Source organism: Lepisma saccharinum, chromosome 12 (genome assembly GCF_977018435.1).
Source record: "Lepisma saccharinum chromosome 12, izLepSacc3.1, whole genome shotgun sequence".
In the NCBI taxonomy this organism is placed as follows: Eukaryota; Metazoa; Arthropoda; class Insecta; order Zygentoma; family Lepismatidae; genus Lepisma; species Lepisma saccharinum.
In genome coordinates this window covers 18,968,754-18,985,618 of record NC_139240.1, presented here as the reverse complement: position 1 = coordinate 18,985,618, position 16,865 = coordinate 18,968,754, and the positions used below count along the sequence as shown (strand labels likewise).

General features: G+C 36.7%; 1 protein-coding gene across 1 annotated transcript in view; it reads right to left on the bottom strand.

Moving 5' to 3' along the window:
* LOC145996588 (receptor-type tyrosine-protein phosphatase S-like) overlaps positions 1–16,865 on the bottom strand; it is a 183,369-nt gene that overhangs the window by 31,625 nt on the left and 134,879 nt on the right. Inside the window, exons 27-29 of the mRNA XM_083133125.1 lie at positions 13,393–13,469; positions 9,530–9,664; positions 7,516–7,656 (exon numbers count right to left, since the gene is read on the bottom strand). Coding sequence (XP_082989251.1) covers positions 7,516–7,656; positions 9,530–9,664; positions 13,393–13,469 — 353 coding nt within the window. The remainder of the gene's footprint in view (positions 1–7,515; positions 7,657–9,529; positions 9,665–13,392; positions 13,470–16,865) is intronic.

Sequence of the window (16,865 nt, the reverse complement as noted above, 5' to 3'; positions counted from 1 at the left end):
ATAAAACTAAATTCTAAATACAATTTTAAGTATATATAACCTCTCCCTTACACACTATTTCAATATAATTAACCTTTTATTTTACTGAAAAGTAAATATTTATATTTAACTAATAACGTAAATTTGCCTGTTTTGACTAAGTTCACCATGTTGTAACTTCATTTTCCATGGAATATCAAACTCAATTTTTTCAGGTATCTCTCACAGGTATTTATAAATATCAAATTTCTTATTAGTTCCCACACCAGAGAAATATCAGCGCTCAAATTTTAGGCAGATCCTCGTGCAGTGGTTACACGTTCAACTAGTTCTCGCAACTTTGCTACCAAGTGACAGTGTAGTGAACAGGTATTGTATAGGAACAAATACCGCGTGGTTTAATAGAACAGTGATATGTATACCTTCACCCGGGTAGCCAGCCTGAATGGCCATGGACGGGAACAAATCCCCAGACATCGACATGGATACAATAGAACAACTCTCATTGACAACCAAGACTATTCACATAACACCCTCTCAGATAAGTGCGGACAAAAACACCCAAAAACGCTACCGGAATGAAATGGAGGAATCAACCCAGCCAGACAAAGTTCCCTGCAGAGACTCTATTTCCGAAATTCAACCCACTCTTCCCGAATACTGGTACAACAAAGACATGCCGGGACCATATATCGTCCTCCTGGACGGCATTGAGAAAAACGCAAAAAGACTTGCCTTAGGTAGCGTCGGAAACATTCTCAGGAAAAAAATGTGACCCTCAACTTGATAGAGCAATGTGGTATCAACCCGGTCTGGGTAACATTCAAAACAGCAAGGGCTGCTAAAAATTTCATGCTGGAGACTGCTTTACATAGGGAAATGCTGGTTCAATCGCGGGTGTCACTTTCATTAGTTCAAAGGGAGGGTCTGGTCTTTGGTATGGAACATGATACCTCCGAACAAGACGTATTGTAAGGTATAGAAAGCTCCATCAGGGTTCTTACAGTCAAATGCTTGCCGAAAAAGATCTGGCAAGAAGATGGAACTTTTGACCTCGTTCCAACAAAACTTGTCTGAGTTACCTACCGCGGGAACCAAATACCTGATAAAATCATCATTAATAGCCAAATACATGAAGTAACACCTCGAACAAGAGCAGTATTGCAATGTTCCCAATGTTGGTGTTATTCGCACCACCCGAAACAGTGCCATTTGAAACCCATGTGTGCTAATTTTGCCAAAGATAAACATGAAGACCAGTGCGATAGTTCACCCTCGTGTATTAACTGCAAAGAACCCCATTTCTCTTTATCAAAAAATTGCCCCTGACGTAGACTTGAATCAGCCATACAAAACAAAATGGCTGAAGAGAACATATCATAAGACAAGGCAAAAAACAAACTACAAGGGATCTTTATTCCCAACCCTACCAGGGAGGAAGTTCTCCACCCAAGATTCACAGGTGCTAATTTCCCCCCATTACATCTTCCAAGGTCGGAACGTTCGGTTAACAACACTAGACTTGACTTGCCCCATTCACCACAAACGGTCAATAACTATCAGATATTGAATCATACGCAATCGGTGCTCACAAGGGAGGAACCAGTATTAGAATATAATTCCCCTACTGATGCCATTAAACTGCCAAGGCGAACCAATAGACATCGTTCATCCAAAACAAAAAGAAAAGACGATCATAAACCCCACAAAACGAACACTAGCAGGATCTGGTATAATGACGATGAAGTGCTAACCATGACCTCCAGTCCCACCTCTGACACAGAAAGCAATTATTCCAAACCCATAGGACAAAATGCTCGACCCGCTGCTTTGACAAGTAAGAGGGAGATAGATAGAGTGAATCCTGTTCGGCCACCAACAAATGTGTTCTCGAATAACTCAACCTCAGCGCATATAACAATAGCACAATCTTATTTACAACTCGATCCTAGACATGATTCCCAATTTATGGGACCCGGTGCGGGAAACAGAGAACAAAAACCATCTTATTCAAACAAATACAATCTCTAACATCTAATCTCCTGGCTATTATAGAATCCATGCCTTGACAGAACAAGGTTTCCAATAGATATCGAAAATGGAAATAATAGTACAATGGAATGTTAATAGCTTCTCCACGAGAAAACTTGAATTACTAGACTTAATTGCCGAATATCAACCCCAAATACTCTGTTTACAGGAAGTTAAAGGTACCAAACGCGGAAAATATCTTATTGTGCATTATAATATATACAGTACACCAACAACTAATAGGGGAACGGTAATATTCGTACACAAAAAAATACAACATACAGAAGTCCGGATTGTGAATGACATAAGATTAAAACAACATTTCCAAGCAGAAATAGTAGCTATCCGCATTTCTATATTCCTACAAACATTCACGGTCATATCGATCTACATCCCTTCCAATACAAACTCCCAATGCATGCGAGCAAGAGACCTTCAAGAAATGGTGCAACACGTTCCCAGACCTATTGCCCTTTTAGGTGACTTTAATGGACACCACTCAATGTGTTGAGACAGACATAACGATAGACTAGGTAATGCAATTGACACATGGATCACTGAGAATAACCTCATTCTCTGTAATGATGGCACCCCCACCCATTACTCCCTCAACGTAAATAACCCATCTTGCATAGACCTGACAATAATGTCTCCGGAAATATCCCCTCAGTTCGCGTGGCATAAAGACGAAGACTTATGGGGCAGCGATCACACACCCATTCTCTTAATCAGATGTCGTCACAATCTCCGACCCCCAGGCTTGGCTAACAGGCAGACACCGCCAGTACGGCGATGGAATAAAGTTTCCATTAACTGGGATGCGTTCAAAGCCACGTTCTCACAGATAAACATGCCAATTCTATCATTTCAAAATATCAACCTAGCTTACTCTAAGCTCATCGAAATGATTACGGTCACTATGGACCACAGTACTACTTGTGCCTGCTTTTGTACCCCGGCCAGATATCCATCCATAAGTTGGTGGACACGAGACTGTGAAACTATTAAATTCAAGAAACGACAACAACTCTGAAAATATGAACGACACCACACCCGAGAAAATGTGAATGAACTAAAATGCCTACAAGCGAAAGAAAAAAAAACTTACCTCCAGGTGAAGAGAGCAGCATGGCAAAACTTTTGCAATACATTAGATCGCAGCGATAGCATAAGCTCCATCTGGCACAAATTTAATTCCATTTGCAAACCCACCCAAAGTAAGGTGAAAATGCTAGACCAAACCTGGGAAAACGACTTCATATCTTTATTAACACCCCCTTTGGTTAGCTCGGGTTATAAACACAACGAAAGATTAAACGCAACATTCACAGATGACTTTCCTGTGTTAACCGCATTAGAACTCATAAATACCTTGGAGTCCTTCAAAAATACCGCACCAGGATATGACATCATTACATATGACGTACTTCGCCACTTGCAGGACGAAGGTATCCACCTCATTGTACAAATTTACAATGAAATATATCGCACCTGTATTATCCCCATAACCTGGAACAATCATATCGTAATGTCTATCCTCAAACCTTCCAAACCTCGCAACAACGCACAATCGTATCGACCCATAGTATTAATTCTAGTACTCACCAAACTTTTTGAAAAAACATTACAATATCAAATAAACTGGACCCTGGAAAAACAACAATTTTCCCCCCCAACACAAATAGGATTCAGGCTATATCACGGCAGCCAAGATGCCATATCTACTCTCACAGGAGCAATACAAAATAGTCAGATCACTAAAGATTATTGTTTTAGCCTTTTTACAGACATTGAGAAAGCCTATGATTCTGTTTACATCCCAATACTATGCAATGTATTAGATAAATTACAAATACATCCTTCCGTTGCTAATATTATCTAGAATATATGTAATGAACAAAATCTTGTATTTTGGTTCGATGATCGAGTGGACGGGGCCCGAAAAGTAAGAACCGGAATACCACAGGGGTTCCCCCTCAGCCCCCTACTATTCAATATATATACCCACCACATCCACCAATTAGATCTCACTGAATTTAAAGTATTACAATTCGCCGACGATTTGTGCTGTTATAAACAAACTTCTGATGCCACTCAAGGCATATTTGCTCTAAATAAAAAGAGCTATCACTGTATTTAGGGATAACCTCTGGAGTATAGGACTAACCTTCTCACCCTCCAAATGAAAAATCCTAATTTTCAATTAAAGACAACCCTTAACTTATCCAAACAATATCCCAAGTATCCAATATATACCTCTTGTAGACTCCCATAAATATCTCGGAGTTTTTTTTGACAGAAAACTAACGTGGAGACCCCACATTGAATACCTCAAAGCAAAAGGAAAAAAAAATATTAACATATTACGAAGCATATCCACCACTAAGTGGGGGAGTCATCCATACATCATGCTATTATTTTATAAAAATTGCTTTAGATCACTATATAACCCCAGTATACGGTGGGGCAAACACAAAACCCCTGAACTCGTTAGATATATTACAACGACAGGCTTTACGGACGTGCCTCGGCCTAATGCCTTCCAGTTCAAACATGAGTGTCTATCTCGAGAGTAATAAACAATCACTCACCCACAGACATAAAAAACTCACAGTACAATTTCTACTCAAAACATGGGCTATACACCCCCATCCTTTCAATAGAGAATTCACCATACAAAGACAATGGGAGATAATAAAGAGTATAGATCACTCAACCCCCCAATATTATTTCTTATACTGTTATTTCATTGACACAGAGGCCTATCAGCTGTCATTTACCCATGGCCACCAACTCATATACCAATTAAATATCCCCATAGAGCCAAATCTAGATATCCATTACGTCGACCATGGTGAACATGGGAAAATATCAAGAAAGATGGGCAGAGTCAACATTAATATATACGAATGGATCAAAAGACGATACCGCAGTAGGTTCTGCATTTTATTTCCCATCCCAGAACATAATTAGACAATTTAAATTACTTCCCGATGCGTCAATCTTTTCGGCGAAATGTTATGCAATATATAGAGCATTACTTCATATCCTAGCGTCGGGCCTTCCACAGTCTCTTATACTGACTGACGCCTTGAGCGTGCTCCAAACATTGTCAAGAGCAGGCACAGCAGCCTATAAACTTACGATTTTTCCTTATCTTATTCAAAGTGCAGCGTTACGGCTCCGAAAATGGGGGCAAGAAGTGACCTTTACCTACATCAATGCACATTCCAATCAAAACAAATCTCACGACTTCGTAGACATCTACGCAAAGCAAGCTCGAACACTTGAACACGCAACCCCGTTACGATTGCCTTACACAGACTTGCTCCCTCGAGTAAAAATGAAAATCCAACACAAATGGGATGAATGGTGTGGACACAAAATCCAAAACACAACCACCTATAATTGGAACACACACATCGGCACAAAACAATCTTGGTATCAATCTTTGAAAATGTCTTGGGCAGTGATTGGGTTCACCTTGAGAATGCGTGCGCATGGGTCACGTTCTGGTGAATCAACATTTGGCAAGAATACATGCTGTACCTACAACTTCCTGTCAATGCGGAGAACTCAGCCAAACAATGACGCATCTGTTTTTTCAATGCCCCTTATGACAAGCCCATCGAGAAAAGTTGTATCAAACCCTACTTTGACTAGATGTTCCATTTTGTTACGTACCCAATAGGACCAAGTAATGTGAATAGTTTGCCAAAGACGAATAGAGATGGCAGCACCAGGCATGCAAGGTTAAGAATTGGCATAATATATGTGAATAATTTTATAAATAAGAACAAAGCAAATTGGAAAGATAAAAAACAATAGAATATATTATAAGACAAAGAATAAATATAAAAGAAGTAAATTAATATATATATATCTTATAAATCAAATCAATGATCACATGTAAGTTAATATGAAAATTAAGGAAGTCAAAGCAATGATACAAGTTTGTGCCTTTGAACAGATATTGCATCTGTCTGATTGATTTACCATTCCAATAGGGGAAATTTTGTTTACATCAGTGGCGAGCGCGTTCTGATCGATGCCCCACAGCACTTTTTGGTTGCGCGGTTTAACCGTAGCACCTACTTGGATGCGCGTGTCAATCGTTTGCACACTCTGTTGTACCTAGTTAGTGGTGGTGCATTCCAATTGCAGCCCCAAGGGAGGATATTAGTATTATTCCCAAAGCTTAAAGGAAAAAGGAATTCGTTAAATAGTCAAAACCTAAATAAATTGAACTCCAGAGGGAAGTCCACAAAGAAGACAAAAAGGGAAGTCCAGATCCTCCATATTGAGAAGGAAGTCCAGATCCAGACCATCCATTAAGAGGGAAGTCCAGATCCTCCATATTGAGAAGGAAGTCCAGATCCAGATCTGCCCATTATGAAGAAAGTACAAATAGAAGAATATCCAAATAAAGAAAATAAATAATAAAAAGAATATTGAGATGAAAATTGACTGTAAACGAGAAAATTATAGAAGAATGTAGCTTATCATGTAAATATTCTTACTCCATGTATCCTGTGTTTAAATGATATATTCGTTTAAACGTCTCCATTGGAAGGCATCCTGTCTGGTTTCGTTGTCTACAAAGAACCCTACCCTGTAGATAAGCAAGCTGAGTTTTAAGATTAAGGTTTATGTACCTTTGCACCAAATGAAGGTAGCAATTTCCGGTGTCAATCCCAACCCTGATAAGTCAGCCTCGAGCTCCCATCATGTGGAAGCTATATAGCTTCGCATGAAAACACAGCATCTTAATGTGAACAAAAACAATAAGGAAGATCACAGTGTAACATACCCAACAGGATACCCTCCCATAGTGAAAATCACGAGTGAAAGTGAAAGTGTATTGTGCAAGTGTCATAAGGAATAATGACTGAAGGAGACAAGAAGAAGTAGGATCAAATAAAGCAGTACCGATGGCTAGAAACCACAAAGGATAGGCAGTGTGAGCCACGATAAAGCAAGCAAGCTCAAATTTTAAAAGAAATGAAAAGAATAATTTTCAAGGAATTATAACCAAAAGAGAAAACCAGTAATAGAGCTCAAATATTTCCTGCTAAAGCATTGGATGTACAGCTTCCCTCTAGAAAGTTATGGCTCTGATATTAATTACATTACTTCACTGCTACAAAAATCCTAAACTTTCATTTTTGTTCAAAAGCGAATATCAGTTTTAGCCATAAATTTCAGACATTTGAATTAGAGATGGCAAGAAAAGGGTGCATGACATAAAATGTAGCTTGAGATGGAGTAAACACAATGTTTTTTACCTCAGCTTCCTATCATTTTTCTTAGCTGAATTATCAAATTTATCGCAACTGTCTGCAAAGGACAGAAATGCCAGAAGCCATGAAAGTGGGTAACAACAATAAAAAAAGATCAATTTCTTTAAAAAATGGTAAGGCAACCAATTAATTTTTTTGTAGCATTTGATATGGATTAATACAATTACAAATCGTTATGGCACAATGGGATGTTTGAAATAATCACCTTTCTTTTCTTCCCAGAACATGTCAGTGTCATCTGCTTGAATGTGAAGTCAGCAAATACATCACTCTTTGTAGTCACTATCTTGATGTTTCCATGTGATACTTCCTGTCCCAAATCTCCCCAATACTTTTCACATTTTGTCTACAGGAAAGAAAAGACTTATTTATAATTTAAACATGATATCTATAATCATTCAATAACTATAATTACTACTTGTTCTGACATATCCTCGATTATAAATTTGTAACTGTAAGCCTTTATTCATTCACATAGTAATGAAATAATTGAGTTATTAGCATGGTTATTTGTTATCATAATCTATTTGAATCAGGACCATAGTATGCTTAACTGAAATAATTCTTGGAATTTTCTTATAATTGAGTATCATGCTTTTGTAAGCAGAGAAAAATTGTAAATTCAAAACCTATTCAGCTGTAGAATATAGCATGAATAATCATGGTTCAGATACAAAGAATTACAGAATTAAGAACTAATTCTTAGTCAATAATTTATACTGTTCAACATAACTAGTTTGATTTTAAAAACATAAAAAGGAAGTGTAAAATTGAAAACAAAAAAAACAAAAACACCAAGGACATATGTGATACAAAGTCTTCACTAATACCAATAAACCATTAATGCACCATAAAATTTACAAAAAATACATAATCTGATATACGTAAAATAGCAAACATTTTCTGAACCTGAATACTGCATTCATTTCTTAAATCAATGTGAGTGATTAATTGTACTGCATGTCCAAAGGGTCTTGTGTTAGGAAATGGAAACTGAGTATTAAGTAAATTATATGTATATATAAAAAAGCATGCATAAATTTTAATTTTTGTATTCTTAAGAACAAAATTACAGAACTCTTGAAACGAATTACAAACTATTTATGAAATATAGGATAAGAAAAGTACTTTAACTTTAATAATAAATTGATATATACTACTAAATATATGCATAGGTGTATGAATGGAGGGGAAAGATGGAGAATTGATATGAACCTTACTTCCCTTAACAAAGAGTATTAGACTCTAAAAAAAGAATAAAAGATGGACTTCTTTCAAGTCAATGAAAATTCCAAAGTATGTTCTTATGTAAGTAAATGTGTAAGTGATAGAATGGAGGCATTTAAAAGTTCTAGTACCAACTGAATGAAGAGCAACATTGCAGGATAGGATATTTTCGTAAGACTGCAGAAGTTGATTTTAATGTTGGACCAAGAGCATTCACATGTTATCCAATATTTGTAAATATATGTGCACTCAATTCTCAAGCATGTGTGTAGTGATTATTTTTTTTTTTAGCCTGAATTTTGTGTAGATTCTGTTTTCCTTTACTTAGAGCTAATATGAGTTCCATTTCCGCATCAGAGGTATGACATGTATATAAAATACCTATATTAAATGTACACTGGAATAGTGTTTTCAGAGGATCTGGACTAACTCTAGATATGCAGCAGTCTTGCTCTCATAAAAAGTTATAAATGAGGGAGATGGAATGCAGTTTCTCTTCCCCACCTGAATGCCTGTGGTTATTTACAATTATTATCAGATCATTAGTAAAATCTACTTCCTCAAACCTTACTGCCAATATGTATTAAACTTGACTAACAGAGTAAGAATGTCATTGGTGGATAGGCTAAAGGTAAGTTTATTTATCTATTATTCACCTTTTGGCCTATATGCCAACAATGTTATGGGATAAGTGTATATGAATTCTACATACAAAATTAAATTATTTTCCTGTAGTTTATGGTTATTACAAGCATAAGAAAACAACGAAAAACTGTTTTCTTATGCTTGTAATAACAGTAAACTACAGGAAAATAATTCTACAATGCAAGCAATGCATACATACAAGAAAACTAAAATTAAATTAGTTCCTTCATTTATATTTCAAGTTTGGACCATACGGTTATTTGATAAGCCTGCTTATTGAGAGTTTCTGTGCTCAAAAGACAGGCCAGAGAGACATTGGATTTGCAATATGAAACCATGCAGCCCACCTTTCCCCCTTCCACAAGGTTGGTCAGCATGACAACGATTTGAATGTTTTCCTGCCAAGCCATCCTCCAGAAGTCTACAATCGTCTTTGGCTTTGGCCCCTGAGTTGCAATGTAGGCCTTTGGTCTCTTGTAGCCCTGTAGGAAAAATATAATTAACATTGGATACTCATAATGCAACATTAAACAAAAGCAATGTTTATAGAACAAAATGACTAGATAAGCATGCAACAAAAATCAGCTTTCAATGGAAGAATAGGTGATGTATATGAATTTCTATTACCAAAGTATATGAAGTTATCAACACCGATAACCAGGGAACGGATTTATATGTAAATATATATTTATGTATGAAGCTGAAATCAGTTATATTTTATATTATCTTTGTGCATCGTGACATATAGGCTCGAAAAGATCAATTTCTATTTTCCATATTTGTACATATATCATGTTTTGGCTCATATTTTACATATTTTAATGATTATTACATATTATTTCCATATTTTACAAAATTTCTCAACATATTCTCGATATTTGCACAATAACTACATGTCCCCATATGACCGAAAGAGTTGGGTGAATTTCTTGAGAATAACTGACAAAGTCCGAAGTGACGTTAAACAAACGAAACCTTTTTCATACCCTCCAATTGCGTTAATTTCTAATTTTCTGTCATCCGAACAATAATCTTTTTTTCAATTTTAAATCTCCAACTGTTTGCTTTTGCTATTGTAAAACACTTGAAATTCCTGTTTATGTACAAATGTTGTCAACAACAGAGAATGAGGGCTACTTGTTCGATACTTGGTTCTCATCCCACTTTAAAACACTCAAATACAAAGCCAATGAAATAATTAATGTGTTATAAGTTGGTAAAAAAAAAGCCACCAGGAGGGGAATCGAACCTAGGATTTCAGCTTACAAAGCTGAGCTTCAACCGTCACGGCCACAAACCACGGTGAGGAAACCAAGCTATTCAGGTAATTTCTCCATAAGATTGCATCTTTCTTGTCCAGCTCGAAACTTTTGATGTTGCTTCTCGCTAATTACAATCATTTGAAAGCAATATGCTTCATCAGATAGTGTTTTTATGCTGTGCACATTGCTGACAGAATACAAGTCAAGCTTGTGCATGAAAATTAATGAAGACGTTGGGAAGTTGTGCTTTTGTGAAAGACTAGTATTTCCAACCCTAAATGATCATCATCATCTATATTCCGTCAACATAGCGGATTCTGCTATGTGATGACGAATCTTATTAACAAAGAGCACATATATTATACTATTTTTAAACTATTTATTTCAAAACGAAGAGTCATAATTCTGGAATCTACGGAGACATTCATTACGACAGTGACCATTCTATTTTTGTGCGCCATTAGGAAACCAACGTGCACGTGTAAAGAAAAGGAAAGCCCAAAAATTGTTATTTTACAAAAATTCCATTTACTGTTAAAGTTAAATGAGAGGAAACCATTGACTTATTGTTAATAGCCTGGATGACTTATGTGTGTGTGTGGGGGGGGGGGCAGGGGGGGTACCTTCTCTCATGTGCCTCCCTGGCTGTGACATAAACTCTTGTTGCTTTCGGATTTCTATTACTTTTCCCATTGCATATTCAGTGTCGACTTTGAGATTCTGTTTGCCAAAGTGGATGGGGAAGGAGTTTATACATTCTTCAAGCCATAGGATAACACTTTTCCGAAAGAAAAACTAAGGTTTTCTTGCATCATTTTCAGGAATTACAACAGCACTATTTCCGCCTTCCTTATTCTAATTGCATTTTTGTTTCTTTTCATTATTTAGTGTTGCTTTTCTTCCATCTTCAGCTACTCACAACAATGAAGAGTGTCTCAAATAGAACTCCCATGCTCAGGCCAAATTCGAATCAGGGGCTCTCGCATTCTAACGCATTGTGATAACCACTTCTTAACGAATGTCAAAAATTCGTTTTTTAAATTATATATTTATCACAAATTTTTCGAATTTACATGACTTTCATTGTAGACGTGGCAGTCCAGTTAATTAATATTTTTGCAGCAATCTTTCCATTAGCCCTTTTCTTTGAGTCTGAGAGACATAAAATTCCCTGCATGTGGTTAAAATGTTTGATAGTAAGCAACACTGCTGCTTTCCATACACTTACTTCAGCTGTACTGCCAGACACAATTGGCTCAGAAGCTGATCTTTATCTCAAACGAGTGTGCCACTTTCTGTGAACAGAAGTGTACTATCCTTTGCATTTAGAATGTTAGCTGCACGCCCATGCTCAAGGTATGGCAAGGGGTCCTTGCTCCTCACTATTGAACTATAAATATTTAAATGTGAACCTATAAAAACCGAGGAAAATAACATTGAAGAAATTTCAGATTTTGAAAGAATCTCTATTTTCTTTCCCCTTCCTATCATCATGTGGATTGACGATAATAAAAAGTGCTGCTTAAACTCTGAAATTATGCTAAATGTTTCTAAATTGCACTAGGATTTATAATTAATTTTTTTTTTTCGGATAGCTGAAATTCTGCATATACTTTTCTAGAGTTTTGAACTTGCGTTACTTCTTATTAACAGTTATGTAATAGTGTAAATTTTCCCACAAAATTGTTTACAATTGCGCAGCAAATGTAATGGGTTCAACATAGAACTTAAAAAGGTTTGAGAAAATTGTTTATACTCTACTTTCTACCGATTCCCTACCATAAAATCTCCTGATGTACTAAATTGGGCAAGATGAAGAAAAGATAGAGGCATGGTTGTAAAAGAGCTTGGCGCTGGGTCGGATACTTCCTTTCGTTTGAAACATGTCCTCTGGTGAAGTAGAAATTAGATTTTGACACAGTTTTATTTTTATTTCCTGAAAACATATTCCTTTGATTTCAATTTCTCTCTCCCAGCGACCGGCGTTTGCAGATTATGCCAGATTTTACCATTATGCCAAAAGCAGGGTGCCAACTGCCAACAAAAATCAAAGTGTTCTTGGTTTAGTATCATTTTACTGGGGTTGGCATTGCTAATTGAGGAAACTCTTACTGGTTCCTCGGCCTTAGCTGATCGCAACCTCCCCTCCCCCACTTGCACTGCTCCTTCCCATGTGTCTGTAGGATGGCCACCAATGTTCCTCAGCGAGCGGCAGAAAAGCCCGTGATCATCGTCTTTGGTCTGCTGCTGGAGCAAGTGTCAGCAGACAACTCTTGACAGTAGCTTATCTTGTCAATTGTACGTACAATATGCTCATGACATTATGGAGCATGTTAAATTCCTAAAAAGTAGAGAACTCGAAATAAGTATAAATGAACTGTAGGAAGTTCCTCACTTCCTACATGGAGGAATCGCCCATGGTAAGCAGGAGACACTGGTTTTTCCTTTACAAAAAATAAACTTTGTATCCAAATACAGTGGAACTCAATTTTACGTTCCTAGATTTTAAATTTTCCTGCTTTATACATTTAATCTTGATGATATCAACATAGCAAAATGTTATAAAATTTTCCTCGATTTTACATTTTCTTGCATTTAAAGTTTTTCAGCTTGGTCCCCTAAAAAACGTAAAATCGAGGTTCCACTGTATTTATTTTACAAAGAAGAATTATGTTTTCATATTCATAAAAATAACATCAATGCAGAATTGTTCTCTTCATTGTAGACTATTTATGGAAATACTCAGTTAGTATAATTAATATCAATTTACCAATATACTGTTACAGTGATAGAACAATATCAACAACACTAGCCAACAAATTTTAACATTTTTCTGTAGAAGTCACGCTGACTGAATTAATTCCGACACACTGAATTAAAAAATCAGGCCAAAACATTTTTATGTCATGACACACGTTTTCTCTACATACATGTATAGTTATACTTACATCAATATAGTTTGCATTTATGTAGTCTGAATATGGATCACTCGGCAGCTTCTTCAATTTAACTCTGGTTTCATCATCTGTTGAGAGAAAGCACATATACAGGGTAATACAAAATTAATGGTGCAACTTTACACAGTTATCATGACATTACTATTTATGATAGAAAATCAGTCAAGGCATCAATATAAGAGGAACTCTGAAAGTTTTACTTACATGACTCACATTCAACATGGGAACCACGTGTAATGTGGAAAAGGTCCAAACAATAATCAAGTACTTGCTATGCAAGAGATGGCAAGTCGTTGTCAACCTTTCAAAGGCACTAACTATTTGCAGTTGTAACTTTGGCAAATCTTTCGGAAGGGTGAAACATATGCTTTACTACCGAAAAGCATGCGGAAATGTCTTTGCATCATTGTGATTGAATTAATTCCCAGTAGCTCCAACACACAATACACATTCTACTGGTCATTAGTAGAGACACATATTTTTGGTAAATAAAAAAGCAACATTTCGGTACAAAAACAAAGTCAATTTCGGGTTCAAAAGCTGTAAATAAAATGAAATTTTTCTGTTATAGTGGTGAAAAAGATACATATAAAATGACATTTTGGTTTTAAAAAATTTGAATATAAACCCAAATTTGATTTCTAAACTGCACTATTACCAGAGCTAGGAATTTTAGGTGCTAAAATTTGCCAATAAAAGTGCAAAAAAGTTGCCAATTTTTGTACAAAAAAGGTGCTAAAATAGGTGCTAATTTTCAGATGTAAAATTTAGTGTGAGCAGTGCATACATATATGATGCAACTTGTCCGGATAAACACATAAGAGTATTCTCTGGTTTTAAATCGTTTAATATAACCAAGCAAAGAAAATTCTCTGATACATTAGAAAGCGACATAAAGGGAAACATGCTTCTTACTTGCTTAGAATTAGTCATCTCGAAATCTGTTAAAATAGATTACATTCAAAATTTCTATGTTCCTCTGAGTGAGGCTACATCTGCGGTCACTAAGCAGATACTTGTAAGTTGAAAAAGAACGTTCAACGTCAACAGACACAAGTGATGCGTATTTTGTTTTCAACCGGTAATCCACATCCTTGTTGGTTGCGACTTCTTGAACATCAGGATTTTTGGCTAAACTTTGTTCTAACTTCCTTTCCCGACCCCTTGCAGCTCTCGTTGCACATCCATCAAAACAGCCTGCTGTGCTTCCTTTTCAGGACACTGCTCCTCCAGTTTTGTGATTGCAGTAGTAAGGAAAGAGAAGCCATTTACAATATAGAGTTCATCTTGTAATTCCTGTTTAAATGCAAGTTTTTTGGCTTTTTCTACAGCTGAGGAATCACTAGGCAAAGCATCTAAAAATTTCGATATTGTATGGAAATGATTGCAAATAAACACTGCAGCTTTTAACCATGTGCCCCATCTAGTGAGGATGGGAGAGGGTGGTAGTGGAAGTTTCGTAATTTCTACGTACTTCTGTATTCTAGAAGGAGCCTTTTTCAGTATTTTCTTAATGCTAGAAACAAATTCGTTCACATATGTATATTTATCTTTAAGAGCTTCACAAACTCAATGCAAAGCATGAACAATGCAGGTCACATGTTTTAAGTTAGGATACATATTCTTCAGATTAAAAAATGCAGCTAACATGTAAGATGCTTGGTCTGTAAGAAATAACCACACACTATCATATTTTACTCCCTCTGGCCACAATACAAAACATGTATCATTGAAACTTTGCATTACACTTGCATTATCTGTTTTGCCGAGAAAATAAGTTTCTAAAAGCATGGGTTTCATTTGATGTCCATTGAGAGGTGCTACTAAAATGTTTAAAACGTACCTGTTTCTCCTATCTGTGGTTTCATCTAGTATGAAATAGACTGGATGGTCAGCTACTACTTGCCTGATCTGCGAGATTTTAGCTTCATAAAGAGGTTGAAGGTAAGATTTCCTTAAGGTGCTCTCATCTGGTACTGACTTCCCAGTATATTTTTGAAAATATGATTTCATGACTGGATTGTTAAGTTTCGAAAGAGGTATTTCACACGCTATAAATGCCCTTGCTGTCTCACTGAAAAATTCATTTGTATTTCTGGAACTCGAAGATGCAAGTGCCTCACCAATGAATTGCTGTCGCTTCCCACCTTTACCATTTCGTAGTTCCAGGCCCGTAGCTAGAGGGGGGGGCAACTGCCCCCCCTGAGAGCATGCTTTGCCCCCCCTGTGAAAAATACAGAACACATTCCTACCTGGAATTCTCACTAATCTTTACAATTATATCCTGTATTACTCTAGCAACACGAAGGTGTGTTGGATTCCGCATAATGTCGTATCAGGATTGGGGGGATTCCCTTCCAGATTCAGATTTCGGAAAATGATTTCGCAATTTTCAGTATCTAGAACAGTTGTGACACTTTGAGTAGTCTTGTATTAAAAGTGTCTAATGTATTTGGATGTTGTTTTTTTCTCGAATGTGTTGCTATGAAGTTTGAACTGCATAATTTCATAATTTTTTGTTTCCCAAGTCTATCTTTTGGTAATAGCGAGAGAGAGGGAGTGGATATTTCATTTTTGTTACTTAGCATTTCTTTTCTGCCAAATCCAGCTAATCGTGGAGATGAGTGATGACGTGAAATTCATGAAGAGACACTCACAAACAGTGCTGCATCCACAAGGGGGCAGGGGCATTGTCGTCGTCCCCCCACCCCAATCTTGGAGGGAAGTCCAATCTAGGGGGGCAAACATTGAAGTAAAGAAACATGACTAGCAGACTCTAAGAATAACAGGACAAATGGATACTCAAGATGGAATAAGTTTTCAAGTGTTTCTTGCATTTTTCTTCCAGATGGCTAAGGGCACTTACAGGGGGCACAGAGTGGCAATTCCCCCCCCCTCACCGATTTCAAATTTTATACAAATAAAAGTACATTTCGTAAAATTTTCTTGCTCGCTTCGCTCGCAAGCATAATATCTACTATTCTTATAGTCCGTAGTGCAGAGCCGCAGCTAGGGGTCAGCAGGAGTCAACCCTGGGCCAAAACGATCTAAATGAAAAAAAAAAAATGTTAAAGAGATTCCCATTGCGCCCAGTGAAATTATTTGCGCCCAATTAAATCAATATTGTTTTCAGTTTGCAAATGTTTGAATCTAAAGATTTTCCCGCTTGCTTCGATCCCAATATGATTATTTTCTGTAATACATTCTAAATTACCTGAGAGAGAAGTAAGGCCAGATATATATACCGTACTTCAGATTGTTGTCGCACATTTGAGAGACAATTTGGCGGATGAATATATATATATATACAGTAGAGCGTCGATTATCCAAACGTCGGTCAACCGAACGACCGCTTAACCGAACTGTGTACTCGCTCACTTTCAGATATCTGTAATGAAAAAAGTACGTGACTTAGCTGCTCGTAAGCGTGTAGGCTTGCTTAGACAGACCAAAATAAAGGATTT